A 14,422-nucleotide genomic window follows, 5' to 3' on the forward strand; every position below is an offset into this window, starting at 1 on the left:
AGGGTGTGATAAAAGAGAAAAAGGTAGCTTATGAGAGGTTTTTACAAAGCAGAAGTGTTATAAGAAGAGCAGAGTATATGGAGAGTAAAAGAAAGGTAAAGAGAGTGGTGAGAGAGTGCAAAAGGAGAGCAGATGATAGAGTGGGAGAGGCACTGTCAAGAAATTTTAATGAAAATAAGAAAAAATTTTGGAGTGAGTTAAACAAGTTAAGAAAGCCTAGGGAAAATATGGATTTGTCAGTTAAAAACAGAGTAGGGGAGTTAGTAGATGGGGAGATGGAGGTATTGGGTAGATGGCGAGAATATTTTGAGGAACTTTTAAATGTTAAGGAAGAAACAGAGGCAGTAATTTCATGCACTGGTCAGGGAGGTATACCATCTTTTAGGAGTGAAGAAGAGCAGAATGTAAGTGTGGGGGAGGTACGTGAGGCATTACGTAAAATGAAAGGGGGTAAAGCAGCTGGAACTGATGGGATCATGACAGAAATGTTAAAAGCAGGGGGGGATATAGTGTTGGAGTGGTTGGTACTTTTGTTTAATAAATGTATGAAAGAGGGGAAGGTACCTAGGGATTGGCAGAGAGCATGTATAGTCCCTTTATATAAAGGGAAAGGGGACAAAAGAGACTGTAAAAATTATAGAGGAATAAGCTTACTGAGTATACCAGGAAAAGTGTACGGTAGGGTTATAATTGAAAGAATTAGAGGTAAGACAGAATGTAGGATTGCGGATGAGCAAGGAGGTTTTAGAGTGGGTAGGGGATGTGTAGATCAGGTGTTTACATTGAAGCATATATGTGAACAGTATTTAGATAAAGATAGGGAAGTTTTTATTGCATTTATGGATTTAGAAAAGGCATATGATAGAGTGGATAGAGGAGCAATGTGGCAGATGTTGCAAGTATATGGAATAGGTGGTAAGTTATTAAATGCTGTAAAGAGTTTTTATGAGGATAGTGAGGCTCAGGTTAGGGTGTGTAGAAGAGAGGGAGACTACTTCCCGGTAAAAGTAGGTCTTAGACAGGGATGTGTAATGTCACCATGGTTGTTTAATATATTTATAGATGGGGTTGTAAAGGAAGTAAATGCTAGGGTGTTTGGGAGAGGGGTGGGATTAAATTATGGGGAATCAAATTCAAAATGGGAATTGACACAGTTACTTTTTGCTGATGATACTGTGCTTATGGGAGATTCTAAAGAAAAATTGCAAAGGTTAGTGGATGAGTTTGGGAATGTGTGTAAAGGTAGAAAGTTGAAAGTGAACATAGAAAAGAGTAAGGTGATGAGGGTGTCAAATGATTTAGATAAAGAAAAATTGGATATCAAATTGGGGAGGAGGAGTATGGAAGAAGTGAATGTTTTCAGATACTTGGGAGTTGACGTGTCGGCGGATGGATTTATGAAGGATGAGGTTAATCATAGAATTGATGAGGGAAAAAAGGTGAGTGGTGCGTTGAGGTATATGTGGAGTCAAAAAACGTTATCTATGGAGGCAAAGAAGGGAATGTATGAAAGTATAGTAGTACCAACACTCTTATATGGGTGTGAAGCTTGGGTGGTAAATGCAGCAGCGAGGAGACGGTTGGAGGCAGCGGAGATGTCCTGTTTAAGGGCAATGTGTGGTGTAAATATTATGCAGAAAATTCGGAGTGTGGAAATTAGGAGAAGGTGTGGAGTTAATAAAAGTATTAGTCAGAGGGCAGAAGAGGGGTTGTTGAGGTGGTTTGGTCATTTAGAGAGAATGGATCACAGTAGAATGACATGGAAAGCATATAAATCTATAGGGGAAGGAAGGCGGGGTAGGGGTCGTCCTCGAAAGGGTTGGAGAGAGGGGGTAAAGGAGGTTTTGTGGGTAAGGGGCTTGGACTTCCAGCAAGCGTGCGTGAGCGTGTTAGATAGGAGTGAATGGAGACGAATGGTACTTGGGACCTGACGATCTGTTGGAGTGTGAGCAGGGTAATATTTAGTGAAGGGATTCAGGGAAACCGGTTATTTTCATATAGTCGGACTTGAGTCCTGGAAATGGGAAGTACAATGCCTGCACTTTAAAGGAGGGGTTTGGGATATTGGCAGTTTGGAGGGATATGTTGTGTATCTTTATATGTTTATGCTTCTAGACTGTTGTATTCTGAGCACCTCTGCAAAAACAGTGATAATGTGCGAGTGTGGTGAAAGTGTTGAATGATGATGAAAGTATTTTCTTTTTGGGGATTTTCTTTCTTTTTTGGGTCACCCTGCCTCAGTGGGAGACGGCCGACTTGTTGAAAAAAAAAAAAATTAACACCTTTCGCAACATCAGCTTCCTTGATTTGTTCTTTCTTCGCCAGGATAGAACCGATGGTCAACTATTTTTTTCCCATACATCCTGGCAAGCTCAACAAGTCTCACACCACTCTCATACTTCTGTATTATTTCCTTCTTCACATCTATGGTGTTTCTCACTTTCTTTACCACAGGGGTACCACTAGCAAGTTTCTTTGGGCCCATGGTAGCTTATTTCACAGTCCCACAAGCACTAAACACAACGAAATAATCATAAAATGCGTGAATGAGAGCGCAGGTTAGTGTTCACTCAAGCATAAACAAAGCTAGACTGCTCACAGCGCCTGCACGGGGACGCGGACAGAGTGGGCCGGCAGACAGGTCCTGTACCCGGCGGTCCAAAAATAGGGGCACGTTCGATAATAGGGACACAGTTTGTCCGAAAAAATGGTCCTATTTTCGAAACGTTCGATATGTGATATGTTCGATTTTTGAGGTTCCACTGTACTTTGCTCAGCTGACTTAGTGCACTATTTGACTTCCTTGTGTACACTCTTCACACTTCTGAATGCTACCATCAGTACTTACCATGCAGCCCTAAGTGATTTACATGGATTTAGTACCTTTTTAGTGATGATAATTATAATAGTTCATCTTAATAAGGATGTAGTAGAATGACCTAAACAGTGATCCAATGGAAGAAGGCTCCATAATGATGCTCAAAAACAGATCTGACAGTGTTGTTTTTACATCATGGTGAATAAGACACACGTGCAACACCTTGGTACAGTAGACCCTCATCTTTCTTTCAACGCACCAGCCGTATCCCACTGAGGTGGGGTGGCCCAAAAGGACAAACGAAAGTTTCTCCTTTTAAATTGAGTAATATATACAGGAGAAGGGGTTGCTAGCCCCTTGCTCCCGGCATTTTAGTCGCCTCTTACGACACGCATGACTTACGGAGGAAGAATTCTGTTCCACTTCCCCATGGAAAGTAGACCCTCATATTACACAGATTTATTTGGCACATTTTGGTTATTACACTTTTGAAAAAATGCTGCATAATTTTACACAACACTTTGTAAAATTAACACAGTTCGGTTTGTGGGAGGGGAAAAAATTTGGAGTGTTGTTTGCAGGATATTTTCTTTGCTCAGGCCGCTGCCTGGCCATGGGTGAGACCACCGTTTTTGTGGGGCTGCACTGGGCTTCAAGACAGCTAGGGATCACTTCCCTATGCTCCTTTGCAATAATGCGTCGGGTGATTTCAAGCGAAAGCCCATGGTTATTTACCACTCCAAGAATCTTCATTCTTTGAAAGGTGTAGATAAAAACACTTTATCAGTAATTTGGAAGTCAAACCAGTCAGCATGGATGACAGAGTAAATATTTATTGACTGGTTTAAAGCATTACTTTATTCCTGAAGTCAAATTTTATCTGCACAACAAGAACCTTGCATTCAAGGCTCTCTTCATTCTTGATAATTCCCGTACTTGTCCAGAAGCTTTGCTGGATGTGACCCCACATGTAAAATCTGTATTTTTACCTCCAAATATAGCATCTTTAATACAATCACTGGATCAAGGAGTTATTAAGTCATTCAAGTGTAACTACACAAGAAAAGTGATGAAAAAACTAGTTGCATCAGTGGACTCTTGACTCAAACCTGGCAGTACCAAGCTTCTGGAATAATGTATAGTGTACTGCAGGGTAAAAGAAGCCAGAGATCCATTACAGAATTTATGCACACTCCAATACAACTATTGGCTTTAGTACCAGAACCTCAACCATCCACTTCTGCTGACTACCAACAACCATCCACCTCAGCCCAGTAGGGCCACACCATGCATCTCTACTCTCTTCACAATCACTGACATACACCGGCAACCACAATTTAAGGTAAATAATATTATTTCTGTTGCATTTGTAGTCTTAAGCAACAAAAACAATATTATCATATTTATTTTTGTAAGATCTGGATGTCTAAAAAAAAAGTCATTTGGCTTTTTGGGGGTCCCAGGAATGTAACCCTATTTTTGCCATAAGTTCCTCAGTTTATATAACACAGATTCATCTAACACAGCATTTTCTGGAACGTGGCTACTGTGTAATATGAGGGTCTACTTTATCTTTATCTTTAGTTAAGAAATGTTTCACCCAGTTGCAGCTTGATCAGTTGATAAGGATGACTGTTTTGAGGGGACTTGAGCTACAGTTCGTCACAGCTACCCTGGCGGTAGATTCGTATGTAAAAAACTTGCATTTGTGGTCACAGTGTGCCTGTGCTAACCTTCCTATAGTGTATAAATATGCCTAGTTGGATAAACCTTATTGTAGCCAGCTGGCCCAGTGGCTAACGCATCGGTCTGGAGTTTTATGACTGACCATGGGTTCTACCCCCACCTGTGGTATGGTTTGATACTCAATTAAATAATGTTACACAAGTTTTTCATATGTCTTATACACCATCTTGTCAGTATTATATACATTTAATATAGTAGTTATTTTACCAGTCAGAAGTTAAAAAGCTGGACCAAGAGTTAGAGCTCAATTCACATAAACTCAAACAGATAATTACATAATACAATTCCTTGATATAACAGACTAAAAGGGGGATTATCCAGGTGTCTTAAATCAGAATGATGTAAAAAAAAATAGAAAAACACTAAAGTACCCTATCATATATGTGATATAGTACTGTATATGCAATTTACAAATATACTGCAGTAAACATTGAAAATAAGAAAATTAAAATAGCTTTAAAAATTGGTTACATTGAGGTCAGTATTACTGTATTGTATAGTGTACATTCATATTTACATACATAAATACATGAACTTGAGGGAGAAAGAGTTGGCTGGTTAAAGAGTTTAGAACAGGATATACTGGTACTAACATGTTCATAAAATAAAAAATGTTTGAACATGCTGGTCAAATTAGTGTCACCACCAGACAGCTGCTGATGCAATACAAGTCTAGAATTGCTGTACTGTATCTCTTTTTGTATACTTTGGTTAGGTACCTTATCTGTAAAGTTTAACTGGATTATACTATTACAGTTTACTACTGTGCCATGCTATATTTAATATGCTGCTTCTTGAGGATCAGATTATATAACCTCTTTTATTTTTTCCACAGAATGCTGAGGATCAATTAAAGGATGCAGAAGAAAACTATGAACAGGAGAAAAAGGAACTACAAAGTAAATTGTTAGAGAAATCTAGTGAAGAAAATAAATTGATGGCTAGAATAGAAAGTATAACAGCAGAAAGTGACTTTACCAAAGAGCAATTAAGTGCCATGAAGGCTAAATATGAAAATATTAAAAATGGTGAAATTAGTGGACTTATAAAACCAGTAAAAGATTCCTCAGGTATAAATAAAATTTATTGCCTTTTCAATCTTTAAATTTAATTGTGCTTGCAGGGATCACTAACCATTTGTGTCCTGGTCTCTGACTAGAACTCCTGGTTGACACCTTGATGCTTGCAGGTCACACTACATACTGGCCACAACAGTATTCTTATACAGGGTTATTTGCATAAATTTAACAATTCATAAATTTAACAATTCTGCCCCATCAGTGATTCACTGATGGGGCAGAAAGTTGATTTCTGAACTTCTCTTGCCTCCCTTTCATTGTGTTCCTTTTTGACTTAAAAGTATTCCTGCAGTGTTTTGTGATAAATGGACTTTTAGAGGTGACCCAACATTAAATTTTTATCACTTACAAAACTGGGATTTTTGTTTATTACAAATACGTAAAACCGTGATTTAACTCATCTTTGTTTAATAGATTCTGGATATAATGGACAAAATCTGTTGTCGAGATGAAGACTGGGTGCTGTTGACTTCATTATCCCTAGAGAGAAAATGGGAATTACCATTAATTGGGATAAAAAGTTTGAGGTTGCTACAGCTTGGCATAAAATGTTTTTTAATTGAAAGAATGAGAGGGTGACAGTAAAAAATCAACCTTTCATTTTTTTGTGGATCACCCTAATGGATATATTGGTAATTCTTCTTCAGCTAGAGGGTATTGAAAAGCTTGAGAATTCAGCACCCCTACCTTCTTTCTCTTTTTTCCTTCCTTCCTTCCTTCCCTCCCTTCCTGCCCTTCCCTCCCTTCCCTTCCCTCCCTCCCCTCCCTCCCCTCCCTTCCCTCCCTTCCCTCCCTTCCCTCCCTCCCCTCCCTCCCCTCTGTCCCTCCCCTCCGTCCCTCCCCTCCCTCCCTCCCCTCCCTCCCCTCCCTCCCTCCCCTCCCTCCCCTCCCTCCCTCCCCTCCCTCCCCTCCCTCCCCTCCCTCCCTCCCTCCCTCCCTCCCCTCCCTCGTTTCCCTCCTTCCCCTCCCTCCCCTCCCTCCCTCCCTGCTTAACTTTTTTTTTTTTTTACTCTGTACATTTATATCTCTATCTTAAATGGCCGTATTCTTGCAAGCTGCTAGTGTACATTGTTTGCTGCACCTCTTGCAAGCTGCTATTGTACATTGCAGCATCTCTTGCAAAATGCTAGTGTACATTTGTTGCACCTCTTGCAAGCTGCTAGTATACATTATTTGCTGTACTTGTTGCAGTCTGCTGGGGTTTATCATAAATATTCAATTCATAACTGGTATGTGCTTTTAGTGTTTATTAATAGCCTATGCTCATGGTACACATCATATGGTAATTTATTCCACCAATTTGCTTAAAAGTGCTAACAGCTCTTAATATGTATAAAGATGACAGATATGCATATCCACAAAAACAAAAACAAAAAAATGGTGCACCAGAACTACTCTATATATAAAAAGTATTGGCATGTATTTTGAGTTCTAAGCAGGCCCAAACTTGGATATGTCAACAATGTGTGTGTCTTATGATGTGAGGAGAGACTGTTGTTTAAGGCTAAATTTAAATCTGGGAAGTTTATGCAAGCATTACCACAATCAAATTAATACTCGACTAATTGGTATTTTAATTTTACTGTTGTGATTGTTGTGAAATTCATTCCTCCAATCTCTTGTTTAATCATAATTTTGTGGCACCCACAGGTTTTGACATGTTAAGTATAGAACCTTCTGATTTCAAACAAGCCCTCGAAACTACACAGAGAGAGATCCATACTCTCAAAGATCGCCTTCAAACTGCTCAGGATGAACTCAGGCAAGCTGAGGCCAATGTTTCTCAGCTCAAACGTAAGTATCCAAGGTCTACAGGCATATAAAAAAAGTAGATTATAAATGCATGTGTTAGATTTTATTAATGAAGGATTTGTAGTGCCTCTAATTGAGGGTGTGTTTATTTTGATTAATGGATTTCCTCTAATACCACTTGGAGTATGTAGTTCAATATAGAAATTTAACTTCTATCAGTATGGTTATAATAGGCATGTGTATGTGTAATTGATAGAGCTTTCATTGCCACATGTAAAAGTTTGTCATATCTTTTAGAGCAGAGTAGCACTGAATATATCTTTGTTGTAGTGTGGTAGGTACAGTATCACTTTTAAACGACTTATTGTTAGTGCATATATTTTGTATCTTTTTATTCAAACCTATCAGATGTTCCAGGAGTCCGAAAATATTACTATAGCATAATAGTTATCAATATTTCAAGATAATAATTTTGTAATAGATCTTAGCCATAGTATAGATTATGTTGTATGTTTTGAAGCAAATGTATTATTTTATATGTGGATAGTTCACTACAAAATGTGTGTGACACTTGGTAATGGTACATGGTTGTGTAAATGCATTATTGTTTGGTTACCTTCTCAAATATGATAATTCTGTGACACATTTCTAATAGCCATTTCTTATGTTCATTTTTTTTTTTTGCTTGCTTCATTTTCTTAATTTATTAGAAAATATATTATCAACCCATCCTCTTAATTTCCATAAAGATCAAAATGGATTGATCTCATATGGCTTACAGCAAATTTTTTGAATGTGTTATGTCAGACTGTCCTCTATCCATAAAAATATAACGAATTATAACATATCACAATGGAAATACAGTGGAACCTCTACTAACCTGTTCTGTGACCTTGCTCGCATCTGGATTTGCTCATTTGCAGAGTCAATTTTCCTCATTTAAATTAATTGAAATGAAATTAATTCATTCCAGTGGAATTCCAGGCACTATAAATTTTTTTTTTTCCTCAACAAGTCGGCCGTCTCCCACCGAGGCAGGGTGACCCAAAAAAGAAAGAAAATCCCCAAAAAGAAAATACTTTCATCATCATTCAACACTTTCACCACACTCACACATTATCACTGTTTTTGCAGAGGTGCTCAGAATACAACAGTTTAGAAGCATACACATATAAAGATACACAACATATCCCTCCAAACTGCCAATATCCCAAACCCCTCCTTTAAAGTGCAGGCATTGTACTTCCCATTTCCAGGACTCAAGTCCGACTCTATGAAAATAACCGGTTTCCCTGAATCCCTTCACTAAATATTACCCCTATCCCACTTTACTTCCCCTGTAGATTTATATGCTTTCCATGTCATTCTACTTTGATCCATTCTCTCTAAATGACCAAACCACCTCAACAACCCCTCTTCTGCCCTCTGACTAATACTTTTATTAACTCCACACCTTTTCCTAATTTCCACACTCCGAATTTTCTGCATAATATTTACACCACACATTGCCCTTAAACAGGACATCTCCACTGCCTCCAACCGTCTCCTCGCTGCTGCATTTACCACCCAAGCTTCACACCCATATAAGAGTGTTGGTACTACTATACTTTCATACATTCCCTTCTTTGCCTCCATAGATAACGTTTTTTGAATCCACATATACCTCAACGCACCACTCACCTTTTTTCCCTCATCAATTCTATGATTAACCTCATCCTTCGTAAATCCATCCCCCGACACGTCAACTCCCAAATATCTGAAAACATTCACTTCTTCCATACTCCTCCTCTCCAATTTGATATCCAATTTTTCTTTATCTAAATCATTTGATACCCTCATCACCTTACTCTTTTCGATGTTCACTTTCAACTTTCTACCTTTACACACACTCCCAAACTCGTCCACTAACCTTTGCAACTTTTCTTTAGAATCTCCCATAAGCACAGTATCATCAGCAAAAAAGCAACACTGTCAATTCCCATTTTGTATTTGATTCCTCATAATTTAATCCCACTTCTCTCCTGAACACCCTAGCATTTACTTCTTTTACAATTTTTTTTTTTTTTTATTATCACACTGGCCGATTCCCACCAAGGCAGGGTGGCCCGAAAAAGAAAAACTTTCACCATCATTCACTCCATCACTGTCTTTCCAGAAGGGTGCTTTACACTACAGTTTTTAAACTGCAACATTAACACCCCTCCTTCAGAGTGCAGGCACTGTACTTCCCATCTCCAGGACTCAAGTCCGGCCTGCCGGTTTCCCTGAACCCCCTTCATAAATGTTACTTTGCTCACACTCCAACAGCACGTCAAGTATTAAAAACCATTTGTCTCCATTCACTCTTATCAAACACGCTCACGCATGCCTGCTGGAAGTCCAAGCCCCTCGCACACAAAACCTCCTTTACTCCCTCCCTCCAACCTTTCCTAGGCCGACCCCTACCCCGCCTTCCTTCCACTACAGACTGATACACTCTTGAAGTCACTCTGTTTCGCTCCATTCTCTCTACATGTCCGAACCACCTCAACAACCCTTCCTCAGCCCTCTGGATAACAGTTTTGGTAATCCCGCACCTCCTCCTAATTTCCAAACTACGAATTCTCTGCATTATATTCACACCACACATTTCCCTCAGACATGACATCTCCACTGCCTCCAGCCTTCTCCTCACTGCAACATTCATCACCCATGCTTCACACCCATATAAGAGCATTGGTAAAACTATACTCTCATACATTCCCCTCTTTGCCTCCAAGGACAAAGTTCTTTGTCTCCACAGACTCCTAAGTGCACCACTCACCCTTTTCCCCTCATCAATTCTATGATTCACCTCATCTTTCATAGACCCATCCGCTGACACGTCCACTCCCAAATATCTGAATACATTCACCTCCTCCATACTCTCTCCCTCCAATCTGATATCCAATCTTTCATCACCTAATCTTTTTGTTATCCTCATAACCTTATTCTTTCCTGTATTCACTTTTAATTTTCTTCTTTTGCACACCCTACCAAATTCATCCACCAATCTCTGCAACTTCTCTTCAGAATCTCCCAAGAGCACAGTGTCATCAGCAAAGAGCAACTGTGACAACTCCCACTTTGTGTGATTCTTTATCTTTCAACTCCACACCTCTTGCCAAGACCCTCGCATTTACTTCTCTTACAACCCCATCTATAAATATATTAAACAACCACGGTGACATCACACATCCTTGTCTAAGGCCTACTTTTACTGGGAAATAATTTCCCTCTTTCCTACATACTCTAACTTGAGCCTCACTATCCTCGTAAAAACTCTTCACTGCTTTCAGTAACCTACCTCCTACACCATACACCTGCAACATCTGCCACATTGCCCCCCTATCCACCCTGTCATACGCCTTTTCCAAATCCATAAATGCCACAAAGACCTCTTTAGCCTTATCTAAATACTGTTCACTTATGTGTTTCACTGTAAACACCTGGTCCACACACCCCCTACCTTTCCTAAAGCCTCCTTGTTCATCTGCTATCCTATTCTCCATCTTACTCTTAATTCTTTCAATAATAACTCTACGATACACTTTACCAGGTATGCTCAACAGACTTTTTTTTTTTTTTTTTTTTTTTTTTTTTTTTTTTCAACAAGTCGGCCGTCTCCCACCGAGGCAGGGTGACCCAAAAAAAAAGAAAGAAAATCCCCAAAAAGAAAATACTTTCATCATCATTCAACACTTTCACCACACTCACACATTATCACTGCTTTTGCAGAGGTGCTCAGAATACAACAGTTTAGAAGCATATACATATAAAGATACACAACATATCCCTCCAAACTGCCAATATCCCAAACCCCTCCTTTAAAGTGCAGGCATTGTACTTCCCATTTCCAGGACTCAAGTCCGACTATATGAAAATAACAGACTTATCCCCCTATAATTCTTTTACAACCCCATCTATAAATATATTAAACAACCATGGTGACATTACACATCCCTGTCTAAGACCCACCTTTACCGGGAGGTAGTCTCCCTCTCTTCTACACACCCTAATCTGAGCCTCACTATCCTCATAAAAACTCTATAGCATTTAGTAACTTATTATCTATTCCATATACTTGCAACATCTGCCACATAGCTCCCCTATCCACTCTATCATATGCCTTTTCTAAATCCATGAATGCAATGAAAACTTCCTTACCTTTATCTAAATACTGCTCACATATATGCTTCAATGTAAACACTTGATCTACACATTCCCTACCCACTCTGAAAACTCCTTGCTCATCCGCAATCCTACGTTCTGTCTTGTCTCTAATTCTTTCAGTAATAACCCTACCATACACTTTCTCTGGTATACTCTGTAAAAATTATAGAGGAATTAGTGTACTATCTCTTTTGGCCCCATTCCCTTTATATAAAGGGACTATACATGCTCTCTGCCAATCCCTAGGTACCTTCCCCTCTTTCATACATTTATTAAACAAAAATACCAACCACTCTAACACTATATCCCCTCCTGCTTTTAACATTTCTGTCATGATCCTGTCAGTTCCAGCTGCTGTACCCCCTTTCATTCTACGTAATGCCTCAGGCACCTCCTCCAGACTCAAATCCTGCTCTTCTTCACTCTTAAAAGATGGTATACCTCCCTGGCCAATGCATGAAATTACCGTCTCCCTTTCCTCGTCGGCATTTAAAAGTTCCTCAAAATATTCCCACCATCTACCCAATACCTCCATCTCCCCATCTATTAACTCCCCTACTCTGTTTTTGACTGACAAATCCATTCGTTCCGTAGGCTTTCTTAACTTGTTTAACTCGCTCCAAAATTTTTTTTTACTTTCATTAAAATTTCTTGACAGTGCCTCTCCCACCCTATCATCTGCTCTCCTTTTGCACTCTTTCACCACTCTCTTCACCTTTCTTTTACTCTCCATATACTCTACTCTTCTTATAGCACTTTTGCTTTATAAAAACCTCTCATAAGCTACCTTTTTCTCTTTTATTACACCCTTTGGTGGATCATTCTACTAATCACTCCTCTTTCCTCCTGCACCCACCCTCCTATAACCAAAAACTAATGCCCCACATTCCAATACTGCATTTTTAAAACTATTCCAACCCTCTTCAACCCCCCCCTTCCCCCCAAACTACTCATACTTGCACTAGCCCACATTTCTGCCAATAGTTGCTTATATCTCACCCGAACTTCCTTCTCCCTTAGTTTATACACTTTCACTTCTCTCTTACTTGTTGTTACCATTTTCCTCTTGTCTCATCTACCTCTTACTCTAACTGTAGCTACAACTAAATGATGATCTGATATATCATTTACCCCTCTATAAACATCCTGGAGCCTACCCATCAACCTTTTCTCCACCAATATATAATCTAACAGACTACTTTCATTATGTGTTATATCATACTTTGTATATTTATTTATCCTCTTTTTCATAAAATATATATTACTTATTACCAAACCTGTTTCTTCACATAGCTCAATTAAAGACTCCCCATTTTCATTTGCCCCTGGCACCCCAGATTTACCTACTACTCCCTCCACAACATTTTTACCCACTTTAGCATTGAAATCCCCAACAACAAGAACTCTCACACTTGGTTCAAAACTCCCCACACAATCAACAATTCCCAAAACGTGTCTCTCTCCTCTACACTTCTCTCTTCTCCAAGTGCATATACGCTTACTATAACCCACTTTTCACATCCAACCGTTATTTTACTCCACATAATCCTTGAATTAATGCATTTATACTCCCTCTTTTCCTGCCGTAGCTTATCCTTCAACATTATTGCTACTCCTTCTTTAGGTCTAACACTATTTGAAACCCCTGACCTAATCCCATTTATTCCTCTCCACTGAAACTCTCCGACCCCCTTCAGCTTTGTTTCACTTAAAGCCAGGACATCCAGCTTCTTCTCATTCATAGCATCCACAATCATCTCTTTCTTATCATTCGCACGACATCCACACACATTCAGACATCCCACTTTGACAGAGCAGCTCAGTAGGAAAATACTGGTACATAGCTGTTTGGGTGGCATTTCTCTTCACAGCATTGCTAAAGTATTACATATTATTATTATTATTATTATTATTCTTTCTTTCTTTCAACACACCGGCCGTATCCCACCGAGGCGGGGTGGCCCAAAAGGAAAAACGAAAGTTTCTCCTTTTACATTTAGTAATATATACAGGAGAAGAGGTTACTAGCCCCTTGCTCCCGGCATTTTAGTCGCCTCTTACAACACGCATGACTTACGGAGGAAGAATTCTGTTCCACTTTCCCATGGAGATAAGAGGAAATAAACAAGAACAAGAACTAGAAAGAAAATAGAAGAAAACCCAGAGGGGTGTGTACATATATGCTTGTACATGTATGTGTAGTGTGACCTAAGTGTAAGTAGAAGTAGCAAGACGTACCTGAAATCTTGCATGTTTATGAGACAAAAAAGACACCAGCAATCCTACTATCATGTCAAACAATTACAGGTTTCCGTTTTACACTCACTTGACAGAACAGTAGTACCTCTCTGGACGGTTGCTGTCTACCAACCTACTACCTATAAAATAATTACTAAAAAGAATAAGAAGAAAATTGTCAAAGTAGGAAGTCTGAATGTGTGTGGATGTTGTGCAAATGATAAGAAAGAGATGATTGTGGATGTTATGGATGTCCTGGCTTTAAGTGAGACAAAGCTGAAGGGGGTGGGAGAGCTTCAGTGGAGAGGAATAAATGGGATTAGGTCAGGTGTTTCAAATAGAGTTAGAGCTAAAGCAGGAGTAGAAATAATGTTGAAGGATAAGTTATGGCAGGAAAAGAGGGACTATAAATGTATTAATTCAAGGATTATGTGGAGTAAAATAAAGGTTGTGAAAAGTGGGTTATAGTAAGCATATATGCACCTGGAGAAGAGAGAAATGTAGAGGAGAAAGAGAGATTTTGGGAAATGTTGAGTGAATGTGTGGTGAGTTTTGAACAAAGTGTGAGAGTAATGGTGGTTGGGGATTTCAATGCAGA

At 39.2% G+C, this 14,422-nt stretch overlaps 1 protein-coding gene across 4 annotated transcripts in view; it reads left to right on the forward strand.

Annotated features, from left to right (window-relative positions):
• Slmap (Sarcolemma associated protein) overlaps window positions 1-14,422 on the forward strand; it is a 575,111-nt gene that overhangs the window by 403,988 nt on the left and 156,701 nt on the right. For all 4 annotated transcript variants that reach the window (XR_008406974.2, XM_070086557.1, XM_070086559.1 and 1 more), the window contains 2 exons: window positions 5,400-5,634; window positions 7,294-7,437. Coding sequence is in view for 3 of the 4 variants with exons in the window: in XM_070086557.1 (XP_069942658.1) it covers window positions 5,400-5,634; window positions 7,294-7,437 (379 nt within the window). In the remaining variant the exon portion in view is untranslated. The remainder of the gene's footprint in view (window positions 1-5,399; window positions 5,635-7,293; window positions 7,438-14,422) is intronic.

The sequence above is a fragment of the Cherax quadricarinatus genome, chromosome 19 (genome assembly GCF_038502225.1).
Source record: "Cherax quadricarinatus isolate ZL_2023a chromosome 19, ASM3850222v1, whole genome shotgun sequence".
In the NCBI taxonomy this organism is placed as follows: Eukaryota; Metazoa; Arthropoda; class Malacostraca; order Decapoda; family Parastacidae; genus Cherax; species Cherax quadricarinatus.